We start from the raw sequence: 12,022 nt of genomic DNA on the forward strand, positions 1-12,022 counted from the left end.
CTTCATTGTTGGTTTGATATAGAATTTTCCAACTCATCTGATGGTAGTGGTAGCCTGGCAGGAGTTGCAATATGTTTTTTTTTTTTTGCTCTTTCTCTATTCTTACTTGCCTACGGGGGAGGAAGGTTTAAAATCTTTAATTACAGGAAAGGGCCATTGAATTACATTAGAGCAAGGTTGTCAATTCCGTTCCGTTCGGCCGGAATGGTCGGGACATCTCGTACCAATTCAAAAAATAAAACAAAACGGAACAATTTTCACCTCATTTAAAATCTCGGTCTGTTCCGGATTTTCCGATTAAATTTCGGCCGAAACGTTCCGGTCTAATTCCATGTGTTCTGTTTCGGGTCAAAGCCACTGAGTCAAAGACTCAAAATTGAACCCGGTTCAATTTCATTAATTACACAGTACACCCACGTATATAAGCTCTTTTTCTCTGAAGTCTAAACTAAAAACCAAATCCCTAATTTCTCTTCCTCGCAGTCTCAAGTTCCCAACCAAAACAATTACAATCAGCATCTTGTTTTTCACAACCTCCCCCTCCAATCTTCCCTCTTCTCTCTTGCTATCTTGCTCTTGCATACTGCACTGCTGCAACCTGACTTCCTGATCGAAGAGGCTCAATTGATAAAAAAGAGAAGGAGCCCCCCTAGAACCTGACAAAGTAATTATCAATAAATTTTGGAGAATTCTCAACCTCCCCGTAAAGATTATATCACACAAAAGACTCATACCGGACTTCCCGACCATCCCAAGAGAGATCTACCACTCAAATAGACTCCAAGACATCTAATCTCGCTTTATGGCCATTTGCTCCCTTCTCGAATAATTGTCTCTTCTCTCTAAGGTGCAATCTTTTTTCTCTTTAAGTTCAAATTGGAAATGAAAAACGTATAAACTCAGTTCTATTACACTGCTGAACGTTAATACCAAATACCTTTCTCATAAATTTTGTATTTAATTTGGTTTTTCTTTGTATCTAATTTAATATTCTTTTTGTTTGTATAATCTTATTATTGGGTTTGTAACTTTGTATTGTGTTTATTGCTTCACCGGGCTTGGCTAGCTAGTTTGAACTTTGAAGTTTTATCTGAATTTTACTTTGATGTTTGATATGCGCATAAGCCTATACAAATCAAGTCAAGGTTCTTTAAGTAAATGAAATTGATAAAACATAGTTAATGATTTGTTTTATTTATACTGCATACACTTTAAATTATATTGGATACATCAAGATTAAATAAAGTTAAGTCTAGATATGAATATTACATTTAAAGGAATAAATTATACTGCATACGTTAAGATTAGAATTCAAGAAACAAAGAACAAAATAACCGAATTAATTGCTAGGTTGTTAGGTCTGGTAGTTAATAATATATATAAACAGTACAATCTCGAAACGGCATGAAAAAACATTTGAAAATCAAAACATTCTGTTCAATTAAAAAAAAAAAAATGTCTATCGAAATGAAATTGATAACCTTTGGTTGGATGGAGCATAGTTTTATGATTGGTAAGAGAAGGAGACATGGGTCCCGCAAAATACAACGTTGGAGCCAGGGGGGAGGGAAAGGCTTATTATGATTACTTTGCAAAGAAAACTTGAAATTGAAAACGCGTTGCGGTGGAGAATCATCTCGATTGACTCGTTTGTGATGTGATGTTGTTTAGCTAAGCAAAGCAGTCGGTCCTGACTTCTTTCCATGTAGGTTTGCTCGTTTTCTCCCATCTACGAATACAGATCACAGTCAAAGTTTAAGAAAGTACAGTCAGTCGCACGCGTGGTGCAGGTTTACTGCTGCCGAGTGCCGACTGCTCTTCTCTTCTCTCTTTTTTCCCAGACTGTTTCTTTTCTTCTGCATTGCACACCAGTTATAAAACCTAACGAGTCTATCGAGATGAAACTTGATGTAGATTGGGTTTCACTACAAGCGTTTTTTTATTGAATCGTCATCATTTTAAGGATTTTTCTTCCAAAACGATGTTATTTTAGATGTTTAATCAAAGCTTGGATTTATCTAACTTGCAATCCAAGTATTGAGTTGGGCCAACCCTTCAATTGTATCTTATTACTATGCTGCTATCTTCTACTAATTTCGGAGTTTCCCTCTTAATTTGTACAGGAAAGAATCACTATTATGCTCCTTCTTAATCCTGGGCTGGGAACAAGTCAGATACCATGGTAAAAGCTCACATCACACCACCAGGATGCAATTGACCCACCTAGTGAAACCACGTTTCTTTTCAAGAACACAAATCCCAGCAACAAGAATGTTGAAAAACTGATGCAGAATGCGTTCCCCCTTCTCCTCTTGCCAAATACTGGTTATCCATCTCTCTAATACAAGTATTATCAATGTGCTTGTATAGCTCGTCAATCAACTTCCCTTACATTCTATGTGCCCTGTGAAATATTTTCTGGAAGACATGTTCCTCTGGAGGTGCTTCTTCTGGAATCTGGGTGTGAACAAGGAACAGACCAACAAGACTCGCTAAGACCAGAAATCAAGGATCGGATCACAAAGGCCTAAGTCACAGCTGCAGTGCTGGCATTTCCAGCTCCTTCTATATTGTTGTTTCTAGGATTTTACTGGCTACCAAAAACAAATCTCTCAATTCATAAACCTGTGACTTGGAAAGCGTATCTAATTGCAAGTCCCATATAAGAGAAGCACACAAGGAATCTCGTACCTCTCCAGGAAGCCAGTTTTCTTTTAACCAGATGCTTGCATCCCCTGAAACAGCCCCCCTTTGCACCATATTTCTGAAGGATTATAGAAGGCAATCAAAAGTTAGTTTTACGCATACAAGTATCTAACACCTGCTAACAGATAAATGAGGATCGTCTGTTTCCCAACATTTTTCAAGTTCTATCTACAGAAATACCATTAGTGTATGCTTAGTTCATGAAGTGGCACTCAGAAATTCATGAATAGACCGCTTTTAATTTGCTTTAAAACTACAGGCTGTCCACATACTTACGCTGGCTAACTGTTTGTAGTTGCTTGCCCTGCTGCATTTAACGCAGAATTGTTCCCATTGGAAGGGATAAGAGACTGGATTGATGGGTTTTGCATTGACAACGGAGGAAGAAATACTTTGAATGCTGTTTACTCCAATGTAGCCAAAGAGTCGTGCTATACCGAGGGGAGAAGGAATTTCCAAGGGCCTGGTTTGGAAGTTGGTTGCAATGCAGACTTGTTGCATGACTGATAATCAGAAGGCGTAGATCAAAACATGCACATCAAAATTGAAAATATCAGAACCTACAAAATTGCACTGGGATTTATGGATGGAAAATTGGTTGGCATTGTTTGACGGTAAGTTGGGGCTGAAAGAAAATAGCTTAACATATTTGAAAGGACTATGATAATCCTCCCTTCACATGTTCAAGAAAATGACTATTCTACCTGGACGTCCAAGAAGATGAATAAAGAGAAAGAGTTCAGTTTCCAAAAGCTCATCTTTGATTTTAATTTTTAAGTTTTTTAATATCCACTATATTTCTATAGAATATTAATATAAATATAAAAAATATTTATATCTCATTAAATATTTTTAGGATAAAATTATACTCCATACATTTCTATTCATAAAAAAAACAAGATTTATGGTCTATAAATATACAATGAAACCTTCAAATTAAAAATTTACAATCTTCATTTTTTATGGTATATATATTTTTAGAATATCTCTTAATATTATTATATTTCTTTTTAAAAAACATATTTATTTAAGTATTGAAGAATCCTCAACTTTCTTACTGAATATTAAATATAAACTATCAATTATCTTCAGTATTTTGATTAAAAAATAAAAATAAAATTACTAATATCCATCGATTAAATGATTATTAACCTCAATAGCCGTATTCCTAAACTAATTGAAATTTTTTGAAATTCATCTGACAGAGTGATGCCTGGTTCCAAATCCCGTGTTAAGAGAGGTTTCCAGTTGAGCAAAACTGGAAACCGAGGGAGGGGCAGCATTTTGAGCTGTAGCCGGAATTGCATTAGGAGCGGCTCCAAATAATGGGCTCTGACCGGCAGGAGCTGGCTTTGAGGGTGCTATGTAGGGATGACGAAGAAGGTTATTGAACTCAATCAACTTCGAGTCGAGTAAATTTCTCTCTTTCAACCTGCAGAAGAAGGGGTTTGGTAATAACTGAACATTGGATTCAGTTTTGCATCTATGAAGGGTTGTTTCCTTTGACATGTACTAGAAAGTTGCATATTGTTTTAATCGCATCCCTCTCAGATTTAATTCCATGTGTTTGAAATCAGAATTGCAAGCAGAAAACATTAGCATCTACTGTTAACAAGTATGAGAAAGCAGCATCAGCAGCAGCAGAGTGGGAAAAAAGCAGTCTTCTGTATTTGACTTACAATTGATTGCAATCATCACATGATGCAGCTCGCAATTCTTCGTAGCTAACATCACCAATAATGTCACAGAGGCCGCTGCATGCAGACAAAAGCAAAAGCTGAACCCAATGCATCCTCGAAGTAGCAAGACAGCAACAAAGCTAAATCCAATGCATCCTCAAAACTTGGCAGGCTGAGAGGGAGGGTTGATTACCAGGTTGTTGATGCGATCAAGTGGCCGCAGCGTGGTTGTGTCTTGATTAATTTACCCCACATTTATTTAGATGTTGGAGTTGTTTTGAAAAGGATTTTTTATTTAAAGACATATTAAAATATTGTTTTTTATATATTTTTATATTCAATATAACATATTACACAAAATACTAAAAAAATAATTTAATATTTTTTTACATCAAACATAAATATTTATAAATACAGATAAAAATGCAGTCAAACAAGAGTATTATCACAAACACACGTAAATAGATTTGGGTTGGGCCAGGCAAGCCCACTTATGTTAAACAACAGCCCCCCGTCGTCGTCGTCATCAACAAAGGGACTATATATATATATATATATATATATATTAGTACTAGCCCTGGGAGGGATGGTGGAGGCTAGGATAGTAATTAGCAAACAAAACAAAGGAGGGGGGACTAAGAAGATGAAGATGAATGGAGCCGCACCCGCAGCCGCACCCGCAGCAGCAGCAGCAGAAGAAGAAGAAGAAGAAGCAGTGATAAGGATATTCGTGGGAGGATTGGGGGAGAGCGTGAGCAGCGAAGACCTGCGCAACATATTTTCATCAAATAAGAGTTTGGGCTTAGGGATTCAATCAGTGGAGATCATCAGAAGCAAAGGCCGATCCTTTGCGTATATCGACTTCTTCTCTTCTTCCAACAACTCCCTCTCCAAGCTCTTCAACACTGTATTTTTTCAATCCATTTCTGTTTCATGTATTTCTTTTTTCTCATCTTAATCATTGATTGATAACGCTGCTACCGCCTGATTGCTTCCTTTATGTTACTACCCTGATTATCTTGTACCGAGGCTAATTCTTCCTGCCTGTGCCTGTTTCTGTGACTGTTCAGTATAATGGGTGTGCTTGGAAGGGTGGGAAGCTTAGGCTTGAGAAGGCCAAAGAGCATTATCTTGCTCGCTTGACATGTGAATGGGCTCAAGATCAAGATGAAGATCAACATCCTCTCCTTCCCACTCCTAATCTTGATCATGCTCAAGATGATCCCACCAACAAGAAACTGTCCATTTCTTCAAAGCCCAGCAACAAAGAGCTTCTTTCAGAAAATAAGCAACTTCGCCTCTTCTTCCCCGGATTAGGAAAGGTAGAGTACTAGTATTGTTATTGCTTATCGTTATAGTTATCAATCTTGGATATGTCTCCAACTGTAAAAATATTTGCGTATACATGTAAATGTCTGTCTGTGCTGCAGATAAAGTCAATACCTTTTAGAGGAACTGGCAAACACAGATACAGTTTCAGACGTGTTGAAGTTCCTCCACTTCCCAAGCATTTCTGTGATTGTGAAGAACACTCGGAGCCTCCTGCAGCTGCAGCTAAATGCAGACACATTCCTATCATGGAAGAACAGGGTGCTGGGATGGACAAGGAAGAACTCACTTTGATGAATTCTGTGATGAATAAGCTCTTTCAGATGGAAAATGTTTCAGACAATGCATGCTGTGAGATTGAATTGGATAAGAAAGTAGATGATTCCATGAAAACCACTGATAAACCACCACTTGAAGAGAATGAAGGGGACATCGATGAAGATGATGATAACCTCATAATTAACATGGTGAGTGTACCACAGGAAACCATATTAACTCATCAGGTACGGTTTAATACTCTGTCCATCAAAAGTCATTGATTTTGATGGCATCTGCTGTTGTGGTTATTTCTCTTTCAAGTTTGATTTTTAACTCCATTTGCTACCTCAAATATCCAGAGACGAAGATTCAATGTTAGGCAAACTTCGACAGATGAACCGACTCAAAAGGTGCTCCAAAAGCAGAAAAGAAACACTACACCTTCTAATAAGAAGAGGAAAATAGTTCTCAATGAAGAAAGTAATACAAGTGAAGGAATGCCTGCTATGCCGGGAGGTAATGGGAGTTTGCTGGAACAGCAATCCAAATCTGACAATGCATCAGAAACACTGCCGGGACATTCATCTAGCAAGGAAGAGCAACCCAAATGTGATAAAGTCGCCGACTCTAGGGACAGTGAGAACAATAAATCCTGGAAGCAAGAAAATCAAAATGAACATTTCAGCAGGATCAAAGAAGTGGGAGGGCACAAGGAGGCTCTGTCTACCAAACTGGATTCTGCTTCAAATAAGCCAGGCAGAGGTTATGCATGGCTCAATAAATCCTCATGGACACAATTGGTTAGTGGGAATAACAGCAATGCTTTCAGTATTACTCATATCTTGCCGGGTGTTACTTTTGCAAAGGTAGAGCCATCAAAACCTGATGGGTTGGAAGTTCCCAGTTCTATGAAAAGCATGCATGGTGATATATTTAAGAAGAGCAATATTGTTCCTACCGTAGATGGCACGCTGGCTTTTGGGGTCAGAAAGGAGGGTAATGTACAAAATAGAGTGGCAATGAGCCCGCAGACTGTTGTAGGCAATGCTGAGGCTTCTGCTCCAGTAGTGGAGAAGAAAACCAATTCAGAGACGAAGCCAGCATATACCAGAGATGTTTCCATTGGAGAAACTTGTTCATTCATGAGGACTGCTGATTCAGTGAAAGAATGGGCGCGGACCAAAGCAGCTCTAAGCGGATCCCGCAAGAGAAAAAACAATGAGAAGTAGGTTCAGAGAGCATCTTACCAAGTACAACTTTCCTTATCTTTTGGCCAGCAATCCCCGGCTGCCTCTGATTACAACCCATCGTTGGTTTATTGGAGACGAGGCCTTTCTTTTTCCCTTAACTGTGTTTTTAATTCTTATTTGGCCATGCTCATAATTCCTGTTAAATTGGTTTACAATAGACAAAACCTCTGAAAACTGAAGAAAAGTGGAAGTGCTGCAATGTGCAATTGTATCTCTATCATATTATACTTCGTGGTAAAATTGATGCGATCGATTGATGGTTGCTTTATTACTTTCATGCGATCGAAATGCGCAGCAGTTCTGATGACACAAAACAAGTCATTTTATGGACTTGACTGCTCTTTTACCATGGCATCGATCGCTTCTCTTTTCTTCTTATATTTTTGCCTCCTCTCTTTCGTGTGGCAGTTAACTACCACCTATAACCCGCATAGAAACGATTTTTTTTTTTTGGATGTTCAGGACTAAAATCTTGAAGGAGATGTAAAATTAAAAGGTAACCTGATGGTTTTTATTCCCTTGTTGCTTTTTAAACTGAGAGAGTTGTACCTACTGCTTGTCCATCTTGAATTGAATTAGATGTACTCAACATGGAGATTGAAGCGTCAAACCAACAGTTGAGCTAGAAACATCGAACTTTTGCTGCATAAATTTGACTGATTTTCTTTCCTTGAAATCTCAGCTAACACTCCTCAGCTTCTTTGAAGATGCAAACCTAAACATTTTTAGTTCTCATATTGGGATGGAATTTGCGCACGATAGTATTATTCTTATAATTGCAAGTGGCGCGCATTACACACGAGAACTTGAGTGCAGCAATCATACAAAAGGCTTTTCAATCATCAAATGCTCAGAATCATGGCTTCCAGTGAACTTTCATTTTCTGCAATTGTCAACTAGTTTAGTGTAGGATCGGATGTTCCTTTTGTCCTCGATCCCGTTTAGGACATTTTGCCTTCTCAGATTCCACAGCGTCAGAGTCTTTGTGATTTGATGGTTGGAATAAATAGCAATCACTATTCACTGCAGCTTGCCCTGGTGAGGAAACATCAGCAGATGGAGAGTGAGGCAGCAGTTTGGGTTCTGAGGCAGGGACAGCAAATGATGATGGCTCATAGATCGAAATCGCTTTCTGTTCCATTAACTCCCGCAAGAACTTTTCATTCTGCTCAATGCGTATCTGAAGCTCTTTCTGTGCCTGCGCAATAGCCATAAAACAAACAGGTGCTACAGACTGATGTTGAAATTCTCAAAACTTTGCGATACAAAATCAGTGTCCAAGTTCAGGATTCTGCTCTCTTATTCTTAATTACTTGTTCATATGTTTTTTTATCACCCTGCTTAGCCCTTTTGTCCCTGCTACATGAAGCACCCATTCTTCCTTATGTCGCCTATGAATTAGATTTAAACCATTTTAAATTATCATTCAACAGTTATCCAAATTCCAAAAACCCTTTGTATTTTGAATTATTTCCCCATAATTATAATGTGCATTCTTTTAAGCCTGACCTACTTCTGTCTGTCAATATTGTATCATCTATAAATGCCATGAAGTTATCATGATATCATTGCTACAACAAAAGGAAATAAACAAACAAGCCATCAAGCTGACTAGAGTATCGAGAATGCATCAAGGCACCTTAAGCTGCTCATGCAGCAGCTTTTGAATTTCAATTTGTGTGCGCAAAGCCTCTGTTACTTGCACGTCTCTGCAAGAGAATGATTCATTGGAGATTTTGCTTGAACCAATAAAGAAAAAGGGAAAAAGAAGATACCGATCAATGATCATTCACCTATTGGACTCAATGACAAGTGCATCATTGTTACTGTTCGATGAAGCTGCTTTATTCTCTACCACGGTGGAAGTGCTCTTGTCTGGACACCAAGTAGCAAAACAAGTAGAAAGTTAGGATTAGCAGTCACAAGCTTTAAAAGAAAGAGAGGAAAAGAATCGGTAGAATCGATTGGAAGTTGGAAGCATCACAGAGCTATTTGGTGAATATAAAATCTTCTCTCATTGCTACCAGTATACCACAAATTTGCAGTTGTTTGTGATAGGTTTTGGAATCATGTGACGAAACTACTTGTCTTTCAAAGAGAAGAGAAAAGTTAGCATGAAAAAAGGAGGACTTATTTGTAGACAACATATTCCATTGTACAAGAGCAAGATTTTCTAAAATAAAATCACCAACCAACTATACAATGACAGGAGAGAATCATAAACCAAATTGATGTTTGAAGCAGGATATATGGTTCTAATTATCTGCCCGAAAGAGACAATGTCACTAATACAAGAAGCATGGACTTGTTTCTATGAGAAGGTCATACCATGATTTGTCTCCGGAAATTTTTTAGCTAGGCGGTACTTCTGCAAATCACAAGGCACATGAAAACAATTGAACAGATTTTTAGTAGAATTTGTTTGTTATGATAAAGGAAAGTCTAGACAAGAAAAATTACCTGCAAATGGCTCTTGACATGATAGATACTTAAGCCCTTAACATTCATAATACCCAATATACTTTTTGGAGTTGCAACTACAGTTATTAACAGTGGAGAATGTGAGTTATCGAAGGAAACTACCACCAAAATTTTCTTGGTCAATCAAAGACAAGAGACTCACCATCAGGGCCTCCGAGGGATTTAACTGCATCTACAAAAAGGTCATGAAGCTCAGTCGTCCATCTTATTCTTTGCTTTTGTGAAGTTGCAGCTTCAGGAAGTCGGTTAATGCTGTCATCCATTTGTGCAGCTGACGAACGATAGTTTGCTTTATGATTCAACTCAGTGACAGGGATCGATGAAACTCGCTGTGCTTCCTGCATGCATTTTCAACTTGGATGATCATTAAAACAAGATCAATGCCAATATCCAATTCGTTTTGCATCATGATCAACTTCCTTGCCTTGTTAAGTACAACTATCAGCACCTGATAAAACTGAGTAGAAGTCTTGAACAATTTACGTTATAAAAATTGATTTACTCACATTGAGGGTGGAATTTTGGGAGACGTCATCGACGGGAATTTCAAGCTCCTTGGACAAATATTGAAGTACAAGCTTCTCAGTGGATGTCAAACTCTCCTTAGTGCAGTGCAAACCTGTAAAGCTCCCACCAGAGCACTCGTCCAGGACACCCATCAAATTTTCGTTTTCAGGCTCAGTAATTACATCTTGTCCTCCAAGAAATAAAGAGTCTGAAGGGGGAGTGATATGATCGACAGGTAGAGGACGTTGAAGGAAAGGTGAGGTGGGAAGCTGGAGATCACTCTCAGCAATTGTCAAAGGTGATGGTTGTAAACTGGCGGAGAACATGGTGCCTTTGCGAGGTTGACCAATGGAGCCATAAGAAACAGCATCATTCAAGATAGGGCTCGCGTTTAATGTCCGTGTTAGGAACAAGGATGCCTGTGGGAGGGAATTGGGTGGTTTTGGTTGTACGCAATCAGGCAGGACAGCAGAATATTGGAGATTTTTATTTAAACAATATAAGCCTACTGACTCAGTATTCAACGAAGAAGGATGGGTTTGCATCGCCCCTTTCCTTCTATTAAAGGACTTGACAGTACTATAGAATTTCATGATCCTCAAACGAGAGGTCTACTCTTCAGCCTTCACTTTTTCACCTTCTCTCCGGTTAGCAGATAGTGAAGGATATCTAGAAACACAAGGCAATTAGGGCAAGCTACATTATAGCAGTAAAACCATCTCAACAAGTACTAAACCTCCAGAATATAATATTTTCAGAATTTGCAGCGGTACAAGATACAAACATCATCTTATATAGAAGAAGAAAAAATATTGAATGAAACACTTGAAAACTGAAAAGAAGCAGAGAAAGTGAAAAATAAACCATGGATTATTTGGGCAGCACAAGTTAGTGCAAGGAAGAGGCCATGGGAAAGAAGAAAATCACCTTGAGATGACCCCAATTGCCATGCGTTAAGAAAGAGGAAGAGGGTGCTGTATTTGGTGTGATGGCTCCTGTCTTCCTGCATGTATTCTACAAAAACAAGAAAAGCCCACCAATGAAGCTCCCCTGCTTCCCTCTCCTCTCTCCATGTAAATAAGGTAATGATGTTAAAACAAAAACGATGAAGTTTAGGATTCTTTGGGGGTAAAAAAGAACTCCCGTGTCGGGAAGCTTTTGGTAGCTTGTGTTCCTCTGCACTGCATTGTTAAATCATTAGAATCCTTTTGGCATGTAGTTATCACGAATTAGTCCAGTCAATCAATACGTCAAATCAATACTTTTATCAAATAATCCATCGTAGGAGAAGTTTACGAGAACTTCAAGGTAAACAAAGATGTTACGATGTTGCTCTATTGGATTAGCCTTGTTTAGATCCCTCGCCTCCCCAATCTTGTCATTATATCATTGATCTTAATTGGATTCCATGTTCTGTTTATGTAGAAAGATTCAATTCATTTTCATTACAACAGGATCATAAAATAAAAAAGTGTTTTTGAAATCTAAACAGTACTGTAGCATGAATGTTAAAGAATATCCATTGCCGGGTAACACCTTCAGAATAACAATTGGGATCTGGTCTTCTCCTTCAGACATTCCCAAATCAAACACAATAACGCCGGCTAATCCAATCCTCGTCGGATCAAATTTTTACTGGCCGTTTGGTTCTCAGATAGAAGAGTAACGACACCATCATGTTTCATTCAAATCACTAATATGCCACCTTCTGACAATGGAAGGAAATTTACTTTACATGAGTCGCATTACCAGTAGACCAGACAAGAAAATGCATGCTATGTCATTACCATGTAAAACAAACTTCATCCTCTA

The 12,022-nt window shown here is 38.3% G+C and overlaps 3 protein-coding genes across 5 annotated transcripts; 1 reads left to right on the forward strand and 2 right to left on the reverse strand.

Moving 5' to 3' along the window:
- Nucleotides 1-2,388: 2,388 nt before the first annotated feature.
- LOC18107898 (uncharacterized) lies at nt 2,389-4,640 on the reverse strand. The gene is made up of 7 exons (XM_024589598.1): nt 4,579-4,640; nt 4,386-4,460; nt 3,966-4,138; nt 2,983-3,209; nt 2,822-2,874; nt 2,626-2,764; nt 2,389-2,457 (listed from the first exon to the last, which is right to left on the reverse strand). The coding sequence occupies exons 1-7, from the start codon at nt 4,638-4,640 to the stop codon at nt 2,389-2,391; spliced, it is 798 nt and encodes a 265-aa protein (XP_024445366.1).
- Nucleotides 4,641-4,953: 313 nt separating this feature from the next.
- On the forward strand, nt 4,954-7,493 carry LOC18107900 (protein REPRESSOR OF SILENCING 3). Of its 2 annotated transcripts, none has more exons than XM_052448937.1 (4): nt 4,954-5,292; nt 5,456-5,707; nt 5,816-6,181; nt 6,332-7,493. In XM_052448937.1, the coding sequence occupies exons 1-4, from the start codon at nt 4,972-4,974 to the stop codon at nt 7,199-7,201; spliced, it is 1,809 nt and encodes a 602-aa protein (XP_052304897.1). In that variant the 5' UTR covers nt 4,954-4,971; the 3' UTR covers nt 7,202-7,493. The 2 variants fall into 2 exon arrangements, with proteins under 2 accessions (XP_052304897.1, XP_024445738.2); XM_024589970.2 differs by having other exon boundaries at nt 4,956-5,292; nt 5,816-6,217.
- Nucleotides 7,494-7,566: 73 nt separating this feature from the next.
- On the reverse strand, nt 7,567-11,878 carry LOC18107901 (myb family transcription factor PHL6). Of its 2 annotated transcripts, XM_052448938.1 has the most exons (9): nt 11,747-11,878; nt 11,138-11,623; nt 10,210-10,879; nt 9,846-10,041; nt 9,683-9,759; nt 9,551-9,590; nt 9,016-9,097; nt 8,862-8,931; nt 7,567-8,420 (listed from the first exon to the last, which is right to left on the reverse strand). In XM_052448938.1, the coding sequence occupies exons 3-9, from the start codon at nt 10,801-10,803 to the stop codon at nt 8,124-8,126; spliced, it is 1,356 nt and encodes a 451-aa protein (XP_052304898.1). In that variant the 5' UTR covers nt 10,804-10,879; nt 11,138-11,623; nt 11,747-11,878; the 3' UTR covers nt 7,567-8,123. The 2 variants fall into 2 exon arrangements, with proteins under 2 accessions (XP_052304898.1, XP_006372269.2); XM_006372207.3 differs by having other exon boundaries at nt 11,138-11,829.
- Nucleotides 11,879-12,022: the final 144 nt, after the last annotated feature.

Source organism: Populus trichocarpa, chromosome 18, assembly GCF_000002775.5.
Source record: "Populus trichocarpa isolate Nisqually-1 chromosome 18, P.trichocarpa_v4.1, whole genome shotgun sequence".
Lineage (NCBI taxonomy): Eukaryota > Viridiplantae > Streptophyta > Magnoliopsida > Malpighiales > Salicaceae > Populus > Populus trichocarpa.